At 47.9% G+C, this 17,881-nt stretch overlaps 1 protein-coding gene across 2 annotated transcripts in view; it reads right to left on the reverse strand.

Moving 5' to 3' along the window:
• The window catches only part of Hel89B (histone acetyltransferase 1), a 328,644-nt gene that overhangs the window by 85,890 nt on the left and 224,873 nt on the right, over positions 1-17,881 (reverse strand). For both annotated transcript variants that reach the window (XM_055068322.2, XM_055068321.2), the window contains exons 22-23: positions 9,847-10,044; positions 2,696-2,812 (exon numbers count right to left, since the gene is read on the reverse strand). In XM_055068322.2, the coding sequence (XP_054924297.1) occupies positions 2,696-2,812; positions 9,847-10,044 (315 nt within the window). The remainder of the gene's footprint in view (positions 1-2,695; positions 2,813-9,846; positions 10,045-17,881) is intronic.

A 17,881-nucleotide genomic window follows, 5' to 3' on the forward strand; every position in this document is an offset into this window, starting at 1 on the left:
TATAGTGTAGTCACGGGCGACTTCAATGCAAAAGTGAGAAAAAAGCGGGCTGGTGAACAGGCAATTGGCAACTATGGCATCGATTCTAGGAACGCTAGAGAGATGCTGGTAGAATTCGCAGAAAGGAATAAGCTGAGAATAATGAACACCTTTTTCAGGAAGCGTAGCAACAGAAAGTGGACCTGGAAAAGCCCTAAAGGTGAAACAAGAAATGCAATTTATTTCATACTTTCTGCCGATACCACCATAGTGCAGGATGTATAAGTGTTAGGCAGGGTAAAGTGTAGTGATCATAGGTTAGTGAGGGCTACGATTCACAGGCCAACCAAGATGCAGTAAAGGTAGAAGCAAAACAATTCATGATGGTACTTTCAAACAAATATGCAGCCTTAGAACAGAGAGATGAAGATTACATGAAGGCAATGAATGATACCGTAACTAGGCTGGCTTCAGATGAAGCAATTGAAGTGGGAGGTAAGGGACCAAGGCAACCAGCACTCAAGCTCTCCGAAGTAACTAAGGACCTAATAAAGAAACAATAAAAAAATGAAAGTGTCCAACTCAAGAGATAAGATAGAATTTACGGAGCTGTCAAAGCTAATCAAAAAGGAGCAAATAAGTGATATTCGAAACTATCACGTGAGAAAGAGAAAAGAAGTAGTAAAAGATGGACGCAGCCTGAAGTCAGTGAGAAGGAAACTTGGCATCAGACAAACCAAGATGTATGCACTGAAAGATAGGCAGGGTAATATCAGCAGCAGTCTCGAAGATATTGGGGGCGAGCTCCACCACTGGAAAAGCTGGCGCCACCGTCGGCGTGACGTGGCATGAGGGATCACGTGGACACAGCAGGCGCGTCGGAAGCGCCGAAGCGAGCTGAAGAAGAAAGTTTAAAGTTCCACCTGCGCTGCGGTTCTGAGACAGCGAGTCGCATGCCAAACTTGTTCCTCGTCCAGTGTTCCTGCTCTAAACCAACAAATGACCCTTGCTGTCTGTCATTCAGTGTTGGCCAAAGACAGTAAGAAGCGGCGTACTCAACACTGAAACTCGGCAAGAAAAAGAATTATTTTTTGATATGTTGCCTGTAGGCAACACTAAAGGGTTAATATTGCTGTAGCTGCATTCTAGAAGAAGTTAGAATGCTCTAAACTTCAAATCTGTACTTCTCAGTTTTTTCACAGGGCTTTTCTCTATGATGTTGTTCAGAGGCAATAACAAGTTTGGTATCAGTGTATTCAATCGAAATGACCTAGGAGATGATGCTATTTCTGTTGCTCTAGCATCATTTTGCAAATTACAAAAAAAAATATAGTAATGAGTGAAAATAAGAAAAAAATATTCACAGTAAATGTTAGTCTGCTTCCTTACCTTTAGAATGCCTTCAAAGAAAAATAGCATCCCCCCCCTACAGCAAGTCTTTGGCATTAGCATCATGCACTTACTTTTCATGTTTAGCAATGCGAAATTGCCAAAAAGCCCTGTAAGAAGTATACCCATTAAGTTTATTTTCAGACTTTAATCATTTATGAACCAAAGTAGCTGTCGAAAAACTAATTATATATTTGAAATCAGCATGAGAAAGTGATTGAAACGGAGAAGTTTAGCTCAAATTGAACCAAAAATAAAGAAAAGCATTTTAGAACCCACCCTTAAGAGACAGAAAGAGGCACTGGGTGGCCATCATAGGGTGCCAGCGACGCGCAAACGAACAGCGCCGTGAACGGTGGCAGTAAGAGCGCGGCACGTTAGGCAGCCGACTGAGCTAAGGCACACATGGTGCTTCTAACGATTTTGCACTATGGTTTCTAAGGCCTAACATAGCAGAAAACGCGTTTTCTTGCGTCTGCTCTTCAGAAAGGTCACTGGTTGTACGATGCCACAATTGTCACCAGCATCGTACTGGTTGTACGATGCTGGTGACAATCGTGGCATCGGATAGCATGAAAAAAGAGAACGTGTGCCAAAAGCGATGTGCCAAGACAAGGCGGCAGACACGGAATGCCCTTTAAACCGCAGGCATCGGCTAGTACATGTGCCGTTTCTGCCTCCTGCCTTTCCTTATGGCTAGTCTCGCAACATGTGGGGCCGTAATGCCAAAATGTTTTAAGGCCCATGTCTTTCGTGAATGTCCCAACGAAGTCGGCACCAAACTTGAATCCCCACAACCTCTACTACCACGCAGCAATGCTTTGCTGCATTACGCAACCTGCTGATCTGGAATCACCTGAACGTTTCTCGAATGTCTTAGTCTGGACGGGACGGTCTGATACGGACGTACACGTGTCTTTCTGTGCACACGTCTGGCACGTTCAAGAAAGAGAATATATTACGCAAATCCAACACACATCTTGGAATCTATGTGAAGTGATGCTTTCGTGAAGTGGTTAACCCAATGCTATAACACTGGCCCCAATTAATTCCAAGGGAACAGGCGTGCACTCGTGCTACGTAACGTGACATACGTGGCGATCGTCTCCACGAGCTAGCTGGCACTGGTACGAGGGAGGCACTCGTGCATCGGGCTGCTGTGCGAGGGGAGCGAGCTTTGGTCCCATTGACACAATGCAACAGGTCCTTTTTTTTTAAACTGTGACATAATGGAACACCGGCCGAAGCCACGGCAACACACCTGGCCACAGCAAACACATCGTACCCGGCACTCAAGGTGCAGGGCCAACAGGAAACGAACACAAACCTCGTCCTCGGCACTGTTGGAGTCGTCCACGCTCTCGACCGACTGCGCAGCCTGCAGGGATCCCTTGCGACCGCCCGACACCGAGCCCGAGCGCCGCACCGGGGCCCGCTCCGCAGACTGAACATGCATGTATGAATTGAAAATTGCCGAGGTCATTCATGGTATTATTGAAACCAATGATCCACTTCCTGTTACTTTGTTTAAAATCCTACTACAAAATACAAGAGCTGCAACTAACCAGTGTTTCAATCTGCCCCCATGTCATAATCTGTATGGGAAAAGGCTCGCGTAATTTAATGGCGCACTTGTTTGGAATTCTCTGCCAATGCATATAAAACAAGCCCGTAACTTTAGGTCTGTTGTAAGAACACTTTCTTGAAAAATACTGTGGATAAAAGTGCACCGTTTATATTTATCTTCGTGCCCAAGTTATGTATGTTAATTTTATTATGTATAATGTCTGCTGTTTTGTATGTTCGCGTGCTGCCTTTTTGTACACTAAGTTGACTATGGACCTGGGACTAGCCAATGGCTATAGGTCCAGCAATGCTTTTGTATTTTGTAAAATATGTTTTAAATAAATAAAAAATGAATGAATGAATGAATGAATGAATGAATGAATGAATGAATGAATGAGGCGTCTATTACACATAAGAGGGGCTTTCACAACAAAAGGCGAGGCAAAAAAAGGCCTCGTCGAATCACTCTTCTTGCATCCCTCATAAGGCTTACCACAACACGTTTTCATTTTTGACGAGAGAACTCAATGTCACTGCTGTCCCAATGCCTGGTGCAATCATCTCCTCTTGCTGCCGTCCTGTCAGTGTCACAGTTTCTGAGTCCATGCTTTCAATTTATTTCTTGCTTCCAATTTCTTCAGCTTTCTTAACGAAGCACCTTTTCGTCAGATAGGTTCCAATCCTTTTGCGATCCCACAAGGCTCACCCAATCACGTGCCGATGCTGAAAGCATGGCCTGGCCAGTACAGTATGGCCACTGGTTTCAGAGATCCCACTCCAATCAATGTGAACCACTTTTTTGAGTGGCGAGTGGTGGTGCAAGACGGCACTTTGACAGATGAACAAAATTATCCATGGACTGACTGATGAGCAAATGATAAATCTTGGCGGCAAGCACATGATAATGTGCTAGACAAATGAGCTGAGTTGCGCTACACTGACATAAATTATTCTTATCTGTGCCATTTGTAAACGGCACAGATCCAGTCTAGCCCGTTCAAGAATTTTGTACACATCACCGAGCACCCTGCGATTTTTCAACTTGATCTGGTGATTTGATCTGCTGTTGCACATGTGACATGAATGTTGCTTCTGTTTGTTTACAGTGTTTTTTTGTTGGGTCCTTAACTTGTTCCTACTTTCACTGTGTGTCGTGTGTCAGCGTACATGATTTTATTGCGACAAATGAATTTTCTCGGAGCTCAATGCGGACCCTGTCCATTTCATCCTTGTCTTTGCTTGGCTCCACGAGTCTGGGTCCAAAACCCAGAAGCAAAAATTGGCTAGCACCTTAGGAAAAAAAAAAACAGCATGCCCACCTTAACAGTCAAGACTCACAGTAGCACCACCATACTCATTTCTATGGCAACACTGAGCAGTGAAATATCCAACTTTAAACTTTAAACTTTCAACAAACATACCTGCCAACCTGTAAACTTTGAAATTTGTAAAATCCTGCAGTTGCAACATTAAGAGAAAGGTTGCGCGATTTCTTTCTTTCTTTTTTTAATAAAGCTTCCTCTGAACACGCCCCGTGTTTGACGGACACATAGGCACTCTATTAATGATCATTTAGCTTTAGACGTGTTCAAGATCGCCAGTCCACTTGTAGAGTCTGTGAAGGAGTATGCTTACCTAGGTAAATTACACACAGGGGACCCTGATCATGAGAAGGAAAGTTACATAAGAATAAAAATGGGTCGTAGCACATTCGGCAGACATTGTCAGATCCTGAGTGGAAGCTTACCATTATCATTGAAAAGAAAGGTGTACAATCAATGTGTGCTGCCGGTGATGACATATGGGGCAGAAACTTCGAGACTGACAAAGAAGCTCAAAAACAAGTTAAGGACCACGCAAAGAGTGATACCAGTCCTTTGCCAAACAAGGCTGAGCAGATTCTGCTGCAGGAATGCGGCACCTGCTTAGTGCATCCGCCAGGATGTTGGCCCGTCCTTTACGATGCCTTATGGTACACCTGAACCCTTCTAATCTCAACACCCACTGTCACACTCCGCACGATGTCTGCTCAGTTGTGAACATCCAAGCCAATGATGCATGGTCACAATGCACCTCAAATGATGTGAATTCCACATCCAGTCGGAATCTTCTGACAGCCCACACCACAGCGAGGCATTTCAATTCTTGGACAGTATACAGTAAATCCTTGTTAAACCGTATTCGCTTAAACAGTAGTTTCGTTTTAAAAATAGTAAAGTCAAATCCCCGACTCAGCGGCCATTGAAAATGTGTTGTGTATCCTTATAAACCGTACCAGCTTATTGCGTACGTGTCAGTTAACACGTAGTGTTTCCGCTTTTCGTTGCGCAAACATAGCGGTGCATCGTCTCCATCAGGCGGCCCGATAGAACAAGCCTCAGAGATCGGAACAACAGCCTCCAAGCGCCCTGTGTGTTTGTGTATGAAGCCACATCAACATCAACATCATTATGGCTCCGTGCCAGAGAGTGTTGTGGCGCCATGCAAGCGAGGACTCGCGTCATGCTGAAACTCGGGAAAAAAAAAGACGCCGGGTGCTCAGCATAGAAGAAAAATTAGACATCGTTCGTGCTGCCGAATGTGACACGAAGAAGTCGGGACTGGCAGATGGCAGGGATCTGCTGTTGACTACGGTGTGTGCCATTTGGAATGCGAAGACATTGCTCGGCAGCGCTGCTGCAACTACCAAGAGATGTCCTCTACGAGGTTCAACTTTTCGCCATCGTTGCCTCTGTTGTCGCCGAAGTGTGGACTAGCAACAGCCTAGGTGATTCAGGCCCGACAGTGGCAGAAGCTGCGTGTTACGTCAACCTCACGAATGCAATCGTTGCAACGAGAACAGCACCCCGCAATGAATAAGGCGCCCCACGACTTCTGCAGCGCTACCGCACACGTGCACGGAGAATGCGTAGCGCCAATGAGAAATCTGCCATGCAAGTGTTTGCCGAGAAGAGGGGGGTGGCTGAAAAGCTGGCACGTAGCTTCAGTAAGTTTGGGGCCGCTGTCATCTGCTAGGCCGCGGTGGCATTAAACGAAAATAACACTTTTGTCACACGGAGTGAATAAATACTGCATGTTTTTTTACCCTTTCATCGCACTCTCTCTGAATTCCGAGTTCCGTTTTTAACAGGTAAGTGGGTGATCTTGTGCTATTTCGGTTAAACAGTACTACCATTTAGTATGTACTTTTTCCGAGCTCCAGCTAACTACAGTTTAACGAGGTTTCACTGTAGTTCTTGTCAGCAGCACTGAGGGTCCTGCTTATAAATGACACAGGCCTGTGATCACCTTCGCCTTCCTTCAACAACACTGCCGGTATGCCAGTGCCACTGGCATCTGTTTCAATCACAAAGGGCCTGTTCAGGTCAGGCAATGCCACAGCCACCTCTCCTGCCAGCATTAGCCTCAGAGTCTCGAATGCTGTCTAACGCTCGGCAACCTAAACCCAATGGGCTCCTTTCTTGAGGAGAGCTGTCAGGCTTTGTCAGAAAACCAGGAGTAAGATTTCTGTAGCATCCCAAAAGGCCCAAAAACATTTGGAGCTCCTTGACTGTTTTAGGGCATGGGAACCCTGCAACCACTCGCAACTTGTCCGGGTCAGGTTGACATTTGCCTGGAGAGATTACATGTCCTAGGAACTTTAATGCCTGTTCACAGCATGTAACTTTGCTGGGTTTGATTGTCAGACCTGCAGAGCCAATTCTTCACAGTACCTCATCGATATGTTCTAGGTGGTCCTCAAATGTTTCTGAATAAATGAGCACATTGTTAGGAATGTAGTAGCTGTGTTTTATGTCTTCTAACACTTTGTCCATAAGAGACTGCAATCTTGCCGGCCCACCTGCTAGCCCAAATGGCATTTGCTTAAATTGAAACACTCCTCTGTGGCACAGGAATGCAGTCTTCGGTACATCTTCGGGAGCAACCGACACTTGAAAGAAGCCCTGAGCAAGGTTGAGGCTCGTGAACCCCCTAGCGCGGCCGAGCTGAACCAGTACCCAGTCTGTGGGGGCATGGGATATATTGACACAATTCTGATTGCGTTTAAGGGTCTGTAGACGACCGCAAGGCAATATCCTCCAGTTTTCTTCTTTGCTAATACAGGGGCACTGGCCCAGGAACTGGAGCAGGGCTCAATGAGGTCTTGGTCCAGCAAATCTTGGATACACCCATCAAGAATTTCTCTCTTTAACCGGGCGAAGCTTGTATCTAACCGGTGGGTGGCTACTTGTGTCTATTTTGTGAACCACCAGGGACGTGCAATCTGATACAGTGGTAAAAATGTGGTTATGGTCTGCAAGAATGTTATCAAGTTTCTGCTTCTACTCCTCCCGAAGGTTCTCTAGACTACACTTGCCACTGTCAGTGGTATTGTGGCGTACACCATGCACATCTGCAAAAAGTGCCTGTAGGGAGCTGGCCACATTTTCATTGGGCTCTTGACCTTGCTTGTTGCATTGGAACGCTGTCGTACAGACTGACAGGCGTCGGTGTCCAGCATCCGACGCACATGACCGCTTCGGTGCCTTTTTAAATTTGACGAGCCCATATGAGTCAACCATCCACCCAAGGCCCATGTGGAGAGAAACACCTGTAACCCCAAGAAAATCCCGCCCAGGGACAACGTCGTGACACAGCTCTGGCAAGAGAAGAAAATGCTGCTTCCTGGACCCTAGCAAACCGATTGCGCAGTTTGTGACCAGCCCTGAGCAAGCCCGAGGGTTCGTCCTTCTTCCCTGAAGGTGGCTCCCACGCACTTGGCTGCTGCGAGGGCACGGCTACGTAATAAGCTCACACTTGCCCCAGTGTCCATGAGTGCATAAAGGACACTGTCACCAATTAACAGTACAAGCAGTGGTTCTTTATTCCTGGCTGTTGAGAGCACTTGCGGGGATGCCGCGTAGCCGTCAGCTGGAGAAACGGCTACGCTCATCCATTTCCCAGGCAATCTGCTTGTAGGCGTCCCAGTGTTCGGCATGCGAGCGAACGGCACAGGTGAGGGGTTCCACTCCGGGTCTCCAGCGTGAAGCGTCGTTGACCGCAGACACTCAGAAGCCGAAACTGCCGCAGGCTGCAGCTGCCACTCTCGTTGCTGGGCCGGGAGGGTTTGGTTGGGCGTTGCAGTGGTGTGGCGGCCAAATCAGCTGCTGCTTGTGCAATACGTGGTGGTGGCGGAGGCACATAGCGCAGGCGATGCCAAGCGCATTCCATGACAAGGCCGGCCGCCTTCGCCATTTCTTGCAGGCTTGCAAAGCTCATGCTGGCTGTTAGGTCTTGGAATGTCGGATGCATTTGTCTCCGCACGCGTTCCACTTTTTCGGCATCTCAAACAGGCTCCGCTATACGGTCATACTATTCGCCAATGGCGTGACGTGTGCTGATCTGGCTCTGCTTTTAGTTTAAACTTGCAGTCAACAGTGGTAAACTCCGCTATAAATTCGGACACGAAGGACTGCCAGTCGGGGTTGTGCACCTGAGAAGCGCCACCAGTTTGGCTGACCCCTCCAACGCTACTGGAAGCAACTGCAAATGGCGGTCAGTGGTGGGGGATCCCCGCAATATCGCGGTGCTCTCCAGAAAGTCTTGCGGCGAGTGTCAGGCCTGGTAGCCACTGAATTTCAGCAGTGAGACGGGTGCACCTTTGACGTTGAGCGCTGGCCCTTGTCTCGTTGGGCTTAACCATGTCGTTGAGCGGCATGGTGCGCAGAATTTGAGCTGTATCAGCCGCGAGTCTCTCTCTTTCCATTGTGGTCCCAGAGGTCAAAGCCAACAGTCCATGGACGATCGAAGAAGGCAGGAGAGGCTGCGCAACTGGCTGCGTGGCACTAGACAATTCTTGGTCCTCCATGTTAGGTCCGGTCGGACGAGTCCCCACTTGTCAAGTACGTTCTTTATTTTTGGAAATCTTGGCGCACGCACACACACGCAGTCTACCTTCTGTCCTGCCGCACCGCACGCGGATTGCTCCGCCGATTACTTCACTCATTCAGTTCATTGTCGCGCGCTCCCCGCATGCCAACTGCACACACACGCCTTCTATGTTCTCCCTCCCCGCCACACACTGTTGCGTACCGTCCCGTGCCTGTGACTCTACGCCGCCTGGCGTCAGCCCGGTACCCTCACAAGTGGCCTCGCCTGTTTGGTGCCATTACGATAACGACACGCTATGGGCCACGCTGCACGCCGATACGACACAGGTTAAAGTAGTGACGTCGCTCGTGTACTTCAGTTGGCTACTGCCGCGGTTAGTACCGGCTGCGATACTGACTTTTCTAGATGGCACTAGCTATCCACCATATCTCATTTTAAATTACAACCTGGCGTGTTTTTTAAGATGCTCGAATCCAAGCCGACCCTAGAGTTTGGCATATGATTATATGAAAAAAAAAAAAAAAAAGACTATTGGCGTAGATTAGAATGAATACGGTAAGCAAGAGAAGCAGACAACCCAGGCACTGGTTCTCTACATTCTGCATGGTACGTCACTTTTGGCGACTGGTAATGGAGTTTTTTCGGTTTTGGTATGAAAGAGATCAATTTGTGCGAGTGTTTTGTGAAGCACCCACTTGTATTTAAGGCGTAAAATTTTCCACAGAGGCTACAGTACGGCCAAATTAGCTGAAAGTGGGCTTTGTACGTGGTCAAAAATTTAATTACAGTTGGCTATTAAATTAACTTTTCAAAAAGATGTGGCAGCTATGAGTGAAAATGGGGGCAAGTAAATAAAACAACAACGAATGCCGATTTCAGCTTTTTGAATGGCATTCAGATGATGTTGAAGGTATATATTGGGTATATATTTCTTAAAACATTTTGCAGTATGAACACATGGCTATGTGACGTGGTAACCAGTTCCAGTGTAGTGGTGGATGAAAAACAATCTGACCGGTTCCACCGAATCCCACCACTTGCCTTCTGCATGTTGGCCAGAGTAAGAATGGGTGCCGTTGACGGTGTCACCGACGGGGTGCCCGGTGCCGCAGCAGGTAGCGCCACACTTGGGTCTAAGCAGAGGTACGTGAGCAGGTTGCGCACAATCTTGCTGGTCGGGCACGGGGTACGATCCACACAGCTGCTCATCAGGTGCACCAGGCTGTCTGCTGACTCCCCCTGCACCACAACCGGGGTGGCAGAACGTCGGTCTACACCATCGCAACAAACTGTGGACTACGTAGAAAAGCCTAATTATAGACTACGCAGACATAGATCAGCCTTTGTGCAAGTACGTCCAGCTTGAGCAGGTGGAGACGGAGCGAGGAATAAGACAAATCGCTGCAATGCCCATCTCGTTACTTGCTCTGTCTGTTCGCGTCATACACACCTGCAATTTTGCGCAAACTAGCCCATAAAAAAACATTTCAGCTGTGTGCAACAGTTTACACTTAACATACGGAGTGAACATGTCACAAAAGCTAGTGAAAATAGACATTTCTGACAGTGGAAGAAGCGTTGCCATTACCACACGCCCTACAGAATCTAGAATCTTGAGAACCACTATGGCTCTTTGACAGGATCCTCAAGATCCAACGGCCTTTGCAGACCTGGAGTTTCCTAAAAAAAATTATTAGAAGGAAGAATGGTGCTGCAGTCATTCGGCTTCCATGGATTTATGTGTGACACAAGGATTATCTTTGTGCTTGTAGCTTGAGACTTGTAAATTTTCAAGAAATCATAGATTTATAAATTCAACAAGGCATTTCAGCCGCTGCACACATACATAATTATTGCGATCTGTTGCAACTGCAACATCTTATTGAAAATTACTAATGTGCAAAGGTGCACAGCCGCTTCAAGCCAGAAGAAATGGGTTTGGGAAAATGCTTGGCCTGCCCACCATAAAGATCGAACACTGCCGTGCACTGTTTACATTATGCTGCAATAAAACTTGACGTGCACGTAAAATCCATGTACAGTCGCCGACCGATACGTCGGACACCGATGATCCGGACGTGCTCGGTAATACGGACGGCCTTGCGGCACCGCCAGTGGCCCCATAGACTTAACGCGTAAAGACGACCGTTATTTCAGACAGCTACCAGCTTTACATTCGATTATCCGGACTCCGTCCTTGGCTGCAGCGTACGCCAACTCTGCCGCTGTTATGTCCTTTGGCAATCTCGACGAGACGTCAAGCATGGCGCCTCAGAGACGTGAGACACCAAGTACGGCCTCAGAGATTACCCATTAGGTGGCAAGCCTAGAGGCCTTGTCTTGGTCGCAGCGCTATGCCTCAGATATCTAACCGCTAATGCCAATCTTGAAGGCTTTGCCTGAATTATAGGTTGCATCAACATCACAATTATCACATCCTATCCTGGCAACTTTGCATATGACCTGCTTTCGCCATTCTGGTTGTTGAGTTTGCCTTTCGGAGACCGTTCCGCCATTCTGTGCTTGTTTGTTTAGTGCGCATTCCAGACAGCGCTCTGTTTGCTACAAGAAGCCTGTCTCCTGACGTTATCGACAGTGAACGTCAAATAGCACCAAGGGTGCCCTCGCAGTCTGACTGAGTCTTGAGTCACAGTCCGAATGAGCCCGACTGTGCAACTGAAGTGCCTGAACTGCCGCCCACCATAACAAGATCAAAGGCGGACATCATTGATGACCTGCTAGGCTGCGGCGTGCCGATTTTTGCCGCTGTTAGATTTGAAGACTGCGCAGGCATCAACAGCGCAGTGTTGTCGTGTGCCGAACTGAACGATGACAAAATAATTGAGCAAGTTCTCGCACTGTCAAGCAGCGATGACTCGGACGATGATGTGTCGTGTGCTCAGAAGCCTTCATGTGCGGATCTGACTCAAGCCTTTGCAGTCCTTGCATTGGCGTACAGCGACCGCAAAAATCTGGCAGGAATAGAGGCGTACTTGGTCGCACGTAAGTGGAAGTGCGTGCAGCAACGAATTGACCACTTATTCCTTGCATAGGGGCCTTAAAAGTAAATAAAATCATCTTTTTCGGATATATTCATTTTTTCAGACGTTCAACAGTTCGAACTTATTTACGTTCCCCGTGGATTCTGAATTATCGGTCGTCAACTGTAATCACATGGAACATAGTATACATACACGACTGCTCTGTAATTTGAGCCAGTTTGACAAGCTAGAATAATCTGCCGAGTATTTTAGCCCGAGTCCCAGAAATTTCTAAAAATTTCCATAGTAGAAAAAGTGAAGCACACTGTGTGTATCTGTTAACAAGCAACTAAAATCTCGTTATTACGAACACCACATTAACAAACTTTTCAGATTAATGAACTTTCTAAAACCCCCTGCTGACTTCTTATAGTTTCAATGTAAAGATATTTCAGTACTATGAGCTTCACAATACAGTGAAACCTCGTTAAACCGTAGTTGGCCGGAGCTCGAAAAAACTACATACTAAACGGTAGTACTGTTTAACCGAAATAGCATGAGTTCGCCCACTTACCTGTCGAAAACGGAACTCAAAGAGAGTGCGATGAAAGGGTAAAAAAACATGCAGTATTTATTCACTTCGCGTGACAAAAGTGTTATTTTCGTTTGATGCCGCGGCAGCCTGGCACGACGACAGCGGCCTCAAACTTACTGAAGCTGCGTGCCAGCTTTTCAGCCAGCCCCCTCTTCTCGGCAAACACTCGCATGGCAGATTCCTCGTTGGTGTTACGTATTCTCCGTGCACGCGCGCAGTAGTGCTGCAGAAGTCCCGGGGGCGCATTTTCATTGCTGGGTGCCAGAGTTTGGAATACTTTTCGTTTGGAATAGAGTTAGGTTATCGCGCCTCTGTTCTCGTCGCGACGATTGCATTCATTAGGCTGACGTAACCCGTAGCTTCTGCCACTGTCGGGCCTGAATCGCCCGCGCTGTCGCTTTCTATGCTGAGCACCCGGCGTCTTTTTTTATCCGAGCTTGGGAATGACGCGAGTTCTCGCTTGCACGACGCCATAACACTCTCTAGCACGGCATTGAAATGATGCTGATGTTGATGTGGCTTCACGCGCAAACGCACAGGGCTCTTGGAAGCTGTTGTTCCGATCTCTGAGGCTTGTTGTTCTGCCGGGCCGCCCGATGTAGACGACGCACCGCCGTGTTTGCGCGACAAAAAGTTTAAACGCTACATTTTAACCGATGCGTGCGGAATAAGCTGGTACGGTTTATGCGGATACAAAACACATTATGTTCGATGGCCGCTGAGTCGGGGATTTGACCTTACTACTTTTAAAACGAAACTACTGTTTAAGCGGGTACAGGTTAACGAGGTTTTACTGTACTGAACTTTTCAGAATAACAATGGTTATTGGGTTTCCGGGTCGTGTGTACAACGCCTCAGTAATACAAACTAATATTCCAAAATCTGGTGATTATTTCAGTTTTATTATCTGACTCTCCGTGTCGTCGTCACACCTTTTATGCAAACTGACTGGACGAAGTTGTCAAGTGGGTGTCTAAGTATGTGCTCGTGGTCATAATGCCTGTGCATCATTGCATAATTATCATTCTAGTTCTGTTATCCAGCTCTCGTCATGCTGTCATCGTCATGCCATTGTCATCATAGTCACCATGCATTCATTGTCACACCGCCATCATAATACCATCGTGATCCTCCAAATGTAATCATTCCAGCTTCGTCATCTTACTCTAGTCAGGCCACCATTCTCACATTGCGAGGGCCCTTGACGGTGCTGATGCAATGTGATTTCTGCCCAGTGCTCTGAATGTCAACGTGAGGAAATTAAGAAAAGCACGGGTAAATGGCAGGAGTAACTATGACTCTCTTGGGAAGCTTCAAGCGCGTGGCAATGTACAGTGCCAAGGCTGGTCCATGCCGGAGACTTGTGGCGAGTCTCTGTAACCTATCGCCTGGGGGCAAGGCGTTGATCATTTCACTCACGAATGAAGTCGGCCGTTTCCATTCCAACCGACTTACAATCAAGGGCATTTACCAGGGCAAAGTTCACCAGGGCATTCCCAAGGCGGTGAACTCAGACCAAAGTTTGAAATGGCCGGGGGTTGTAGCGGACCCTTGTAATCCAGCCATGGAGGCCTCAGTATGGAATGATGTCCCTGAGCTCAGACTATTGTGAAGTGGCCGGGGGTCGTGGCGGACCCTTGTAATCTTGCGTCAGGGAGGCCTTAGCATGGAATGAGTGAATTAACCAGACCAGCCTGAAGTGGCCGGGGGCCTTGGCGGACCCCCGTGATCTAGCCGCACGGAGGCCTCAGCATGGAATGGCATCCTTGAGAGAGTTCATAACCGTATTGTTAGGGCCGGGGGAGGGTTGTGCGCCCCTGTAATCCAGCCTATTGGAGGTTACAGTGCGGAAGTCGGTCCATCTCGTAAGTCGGTCAGGGGAAAGGCCGGCGACCATTCATGGTCCAGAGGTGCCTGAATGATGCACATTGTGGCGTGTCCGTGTAATCCAGCCTGGGTGGAGTCGCGGCCTCTGGATCTGAGGTCTCCCCACCTCCTCGGGGTGCGTCACGGGCAACGTGCGAGTGGAGTCGGATGCTCGCACGGCTAAGCGGGGGAGCTCTTGCCGCTGCCTGGAGTTGGAGGGCTGCGGTCCCAGAGAGGGGGAAAATACGGAACCCTGATATGTTTCGGCACCCGGAAAAACGCGCGGGATGTCTACCCCTCCTGCTATCCCGGTGCAGGGAATGTTCACTGGGGAATGTTCATGGTGCAGCCAACTTGGTTCACTGGGTCAGCATGAAAGGTTCACACCTTTCATGCTCACCCAGTGAACCAAGTTGCCCAACAGCTTGGGCTACTAGGTATTTGGTAGCAGTTGTTATGCCGTCATGGTAGTTTCAGCGTTGTCCTTCCAGCTTCGTCATCCGACCCTGTTCATGCCGTCATTGTCATCCCATTGTCCTCATACCACTGCGATACCATGGTCGTCATTGCATTTTTATTCTAGCTTCGTCATCAGACCCTCATCATGCCATCATTGTCATACAGTGATCGCCGTGCCTACAATCATCGCCGCGCCTTCACTGTCATACCATCGCCACGTTGCCGTCGTGTCGGTTCAATCGTCCACATTTTAGCTTTGTCATCTGACTCTTGTCATGCCCCCTTTGCTGTCACGCCATCATCGTCATACCACCTTTGGTGTTCTTTCGATGACATTCCTCCTTTGTCATTCTATCCCTGTCACTGCGCTGTCGTCATGTCGTCATGCTCTTTGCCAACCTTGGCAAGTGAGTGCGAAAGCAAAGTGGGCCAATACTGAGAAACAGTGCATGTGCACATAACTGAAGCAATGGAAGTCTCAAAATGACCACTTTAGATTTTAAATATACATGTCTTTATCAATACAGTGGAACCTTGATGATACGAATCTCACAGGGTCACGAAAAATATTCGTATTAGCCGAAATTCGTATCATCGAAGCAATCAAAACTAGCTAAATTAAAGAGTCAGAGGTGAACTCACTCAGGCACGCGTACGTAAAAAGCATTTATTTCTTGAAGAAAAAGTCTCTAATGTCCTTCTGCTTTTTCTTTTGTCAGGTCAATTAGCAGACTTGGTTCAAATCCATAAAAACGCGTGCACATGTCGTCGCTGATTTCATCCGCGGCCATAGCACGCCTCAGAGCTTCAAGCACATCCAGTGTTTCAGCTGCCGGTGGTGGTCCTTTGTCGTCGCCCACGTCTAAGAGAAGCACAAAAGCAACAAAAGTGCCACCGCTTCAAACTCTTCGTGCCCAGTCACGGCCTCCGCGCTGTCCAGTGCCGCGTCTGCGCCTCCGCACCAAAAGAGAGAGGAAGAAATGGCGTGACTGCGCGCTGTTCTCTTTCACTGCCGTCAGTGGGGCTCATGCTCGCAGTCGCATCTGTCCGTGCGCTGGAATCTCTCCTCCGTGCAGCAACGCAACCTCCTCTCCTCCTTAGCAACCGGCGCGCCGGTAGGTCGCGCAGCTGCACATAGCAACCGTGACGTCACGTTGCAGTCGCGTGAGTGAGATGCATAGCTCCGAAGCGGCCCAGTGATTGCGCGCCAAGCGGTTCGGGGAAGCGGCAGCGGACGCCGGATTCCCCCAACACCAAACGGCAGAAGAACAAGGAGCGAATGCGCATGCGACGACTGAACATGTCACCAGATGCGAAAGCAAGGGAGGCAGAACGAAAACGGCAACAGCGACTGATTAGATCGCCGGGTACCAAAGGCAGGAAAGCAGAACGAAAGCGGCAGCAGCGACAGGCGATATCGCCGAACATCAAAGCGAATGAATTGGAGCGCAGACGGCAGCAGCGACCGGCCATTTCATCATCAGCCTGATTACGCCCACTGCAAGGCAAAGGCCTCTCCCATACTTCTCCAACTACCCCGGTCATGTACTAATTGTGGCCATGTTGACCCTCCAAATTTCCTAATCTCATCTGCCCACCTAACTTTCTGTCGCCCCCTGCTACGCTTCCCTTCCCTCGGAATCCAGTCCGTAACCCTTAATGACCATCGGTTATCTTCCCTCCTCATTACATGTCCTGCCCATGCCCATTTCTTTTTCTTGATTTCAACTAAGATGTCATTAACGCGCGTTTGTTCCCTCACCCAATCTGCTCTTTTCTTATCCCTTAACGTTACACCTATCATTCTTCTTTCCATAGCTCGTTGCGTCGTCCTCAATTTAAGTAGAACCCTTTTCGTAAGCCTCCAGGTTTCTGCCCCGTACGTGAGTACTGGTAAGACACAGCTGTTATACACTTTTCTCTTGAGGGATAATGGCAACCTGCTGTTCATGATCTGCGAATGCCTGCCAAACGCACCCCAGCCCATTCTTATTCTTCTGATTATTTCACTCTCATGATCTGGATCAGCAGTCACTACCTGTCCTAAGTAGATGTATTCTCTTACCACTTCCAGTGCCTCGCTACCTATCGTAAACTGCTGTTCCCTTCCGAGACTGTTAAACATTACTTTAGTTTTCTGCAGATTCATTTTTAGTCCCACCCTTCTGCTCTGCCTCTCCAGATCAGTGAGCATGCATTGCAGTTGGTCCCCTGAGTTACTAAGCAAGGCAATATCATCAGCGAAGCGCAAGTTACTAAGGTATTCTCCATTTACTCTTATCCCCAATTCTTCCCAATCCAGGTCTCTGAATACCTCCTGTAAACACGCTGTGAATAGCATTGGAGAGATCGTATCTCCCTGCCTGACGCCTTTCTTTATTGGGATTTTGTTGCTTTCTTTATGGAGGAGTACAGTGGCTGTGGAGCCGCTATAGATATCTTTCAGTATTTTTACATACGGCTCGTCTACACCCTGATTCCGCAATGCCTCCATGACTGCTGAGGTTTCGACTGAATCAAACGCTTTCTCGTAATCAATGAAAGCTATATATAATGGTTGGTTATATTCCGCACATTTCTCTATCACCTGATTGATAGTGTGAATATGATCTATTGTTGAGTAGCCTTTACGGAATCCTGCCTGGTCCTTTGGTTGACGGAAGTCTAAGGTGTTCCGGATTCTATTTGCAATTACCTTAGTAAATACTTTGTAGGCAACGGACAGTAAGCTGATGGGTCTATAATTTTTCAAGTCTTTGGCGTCGCCTTTCTTATGGATTAGGATTATGTTAGCGTTCTTCCAAGATTCCGGTACGCTCGAGGTCTTGAGGCATCGCGTATACAGGGTGGCCAGTTTCTCTAGAACAATCTGCCCACCATCCTTCAGCAAATCTGCTGTTACCTGATCCTCCCCAGCTGCCTTCCCCCTTTGTATAGCTCCCAAGGCTTTCTTTACTTCTTCCGGCGTTACTTCTGGGATATCGAATTCCTCTAGATTATTCTCTCTTCCATTATCATCGTGGGTGCCACTCGTACTGTATAAATCTCTATAGAACTCCTCAGCCACTTGAACTATCTCATCCATATTAGTAATGATATTGCCGGCTTTGTCTCTTAGCGCATACATCTGATTCTTGCCAATTCCTAGTTTCTTCTTGACTGCTTTTAGGCTTCC

The sequence above is a fragment of the Dermacentor andersoni genome, chromosome 8 (genome assembly GCF_023375885.2).
Source record: "Dermacentor andersoni chromosome 8, qqDerAnde1_hic_scaffold, whole genome shotgun sequence".
NCBI lineage: Eukaryota > Metazoa > Arthropoda > Arachnida > Ixodida > Ixodidae > Dermacentor > Dermacentor andersoni.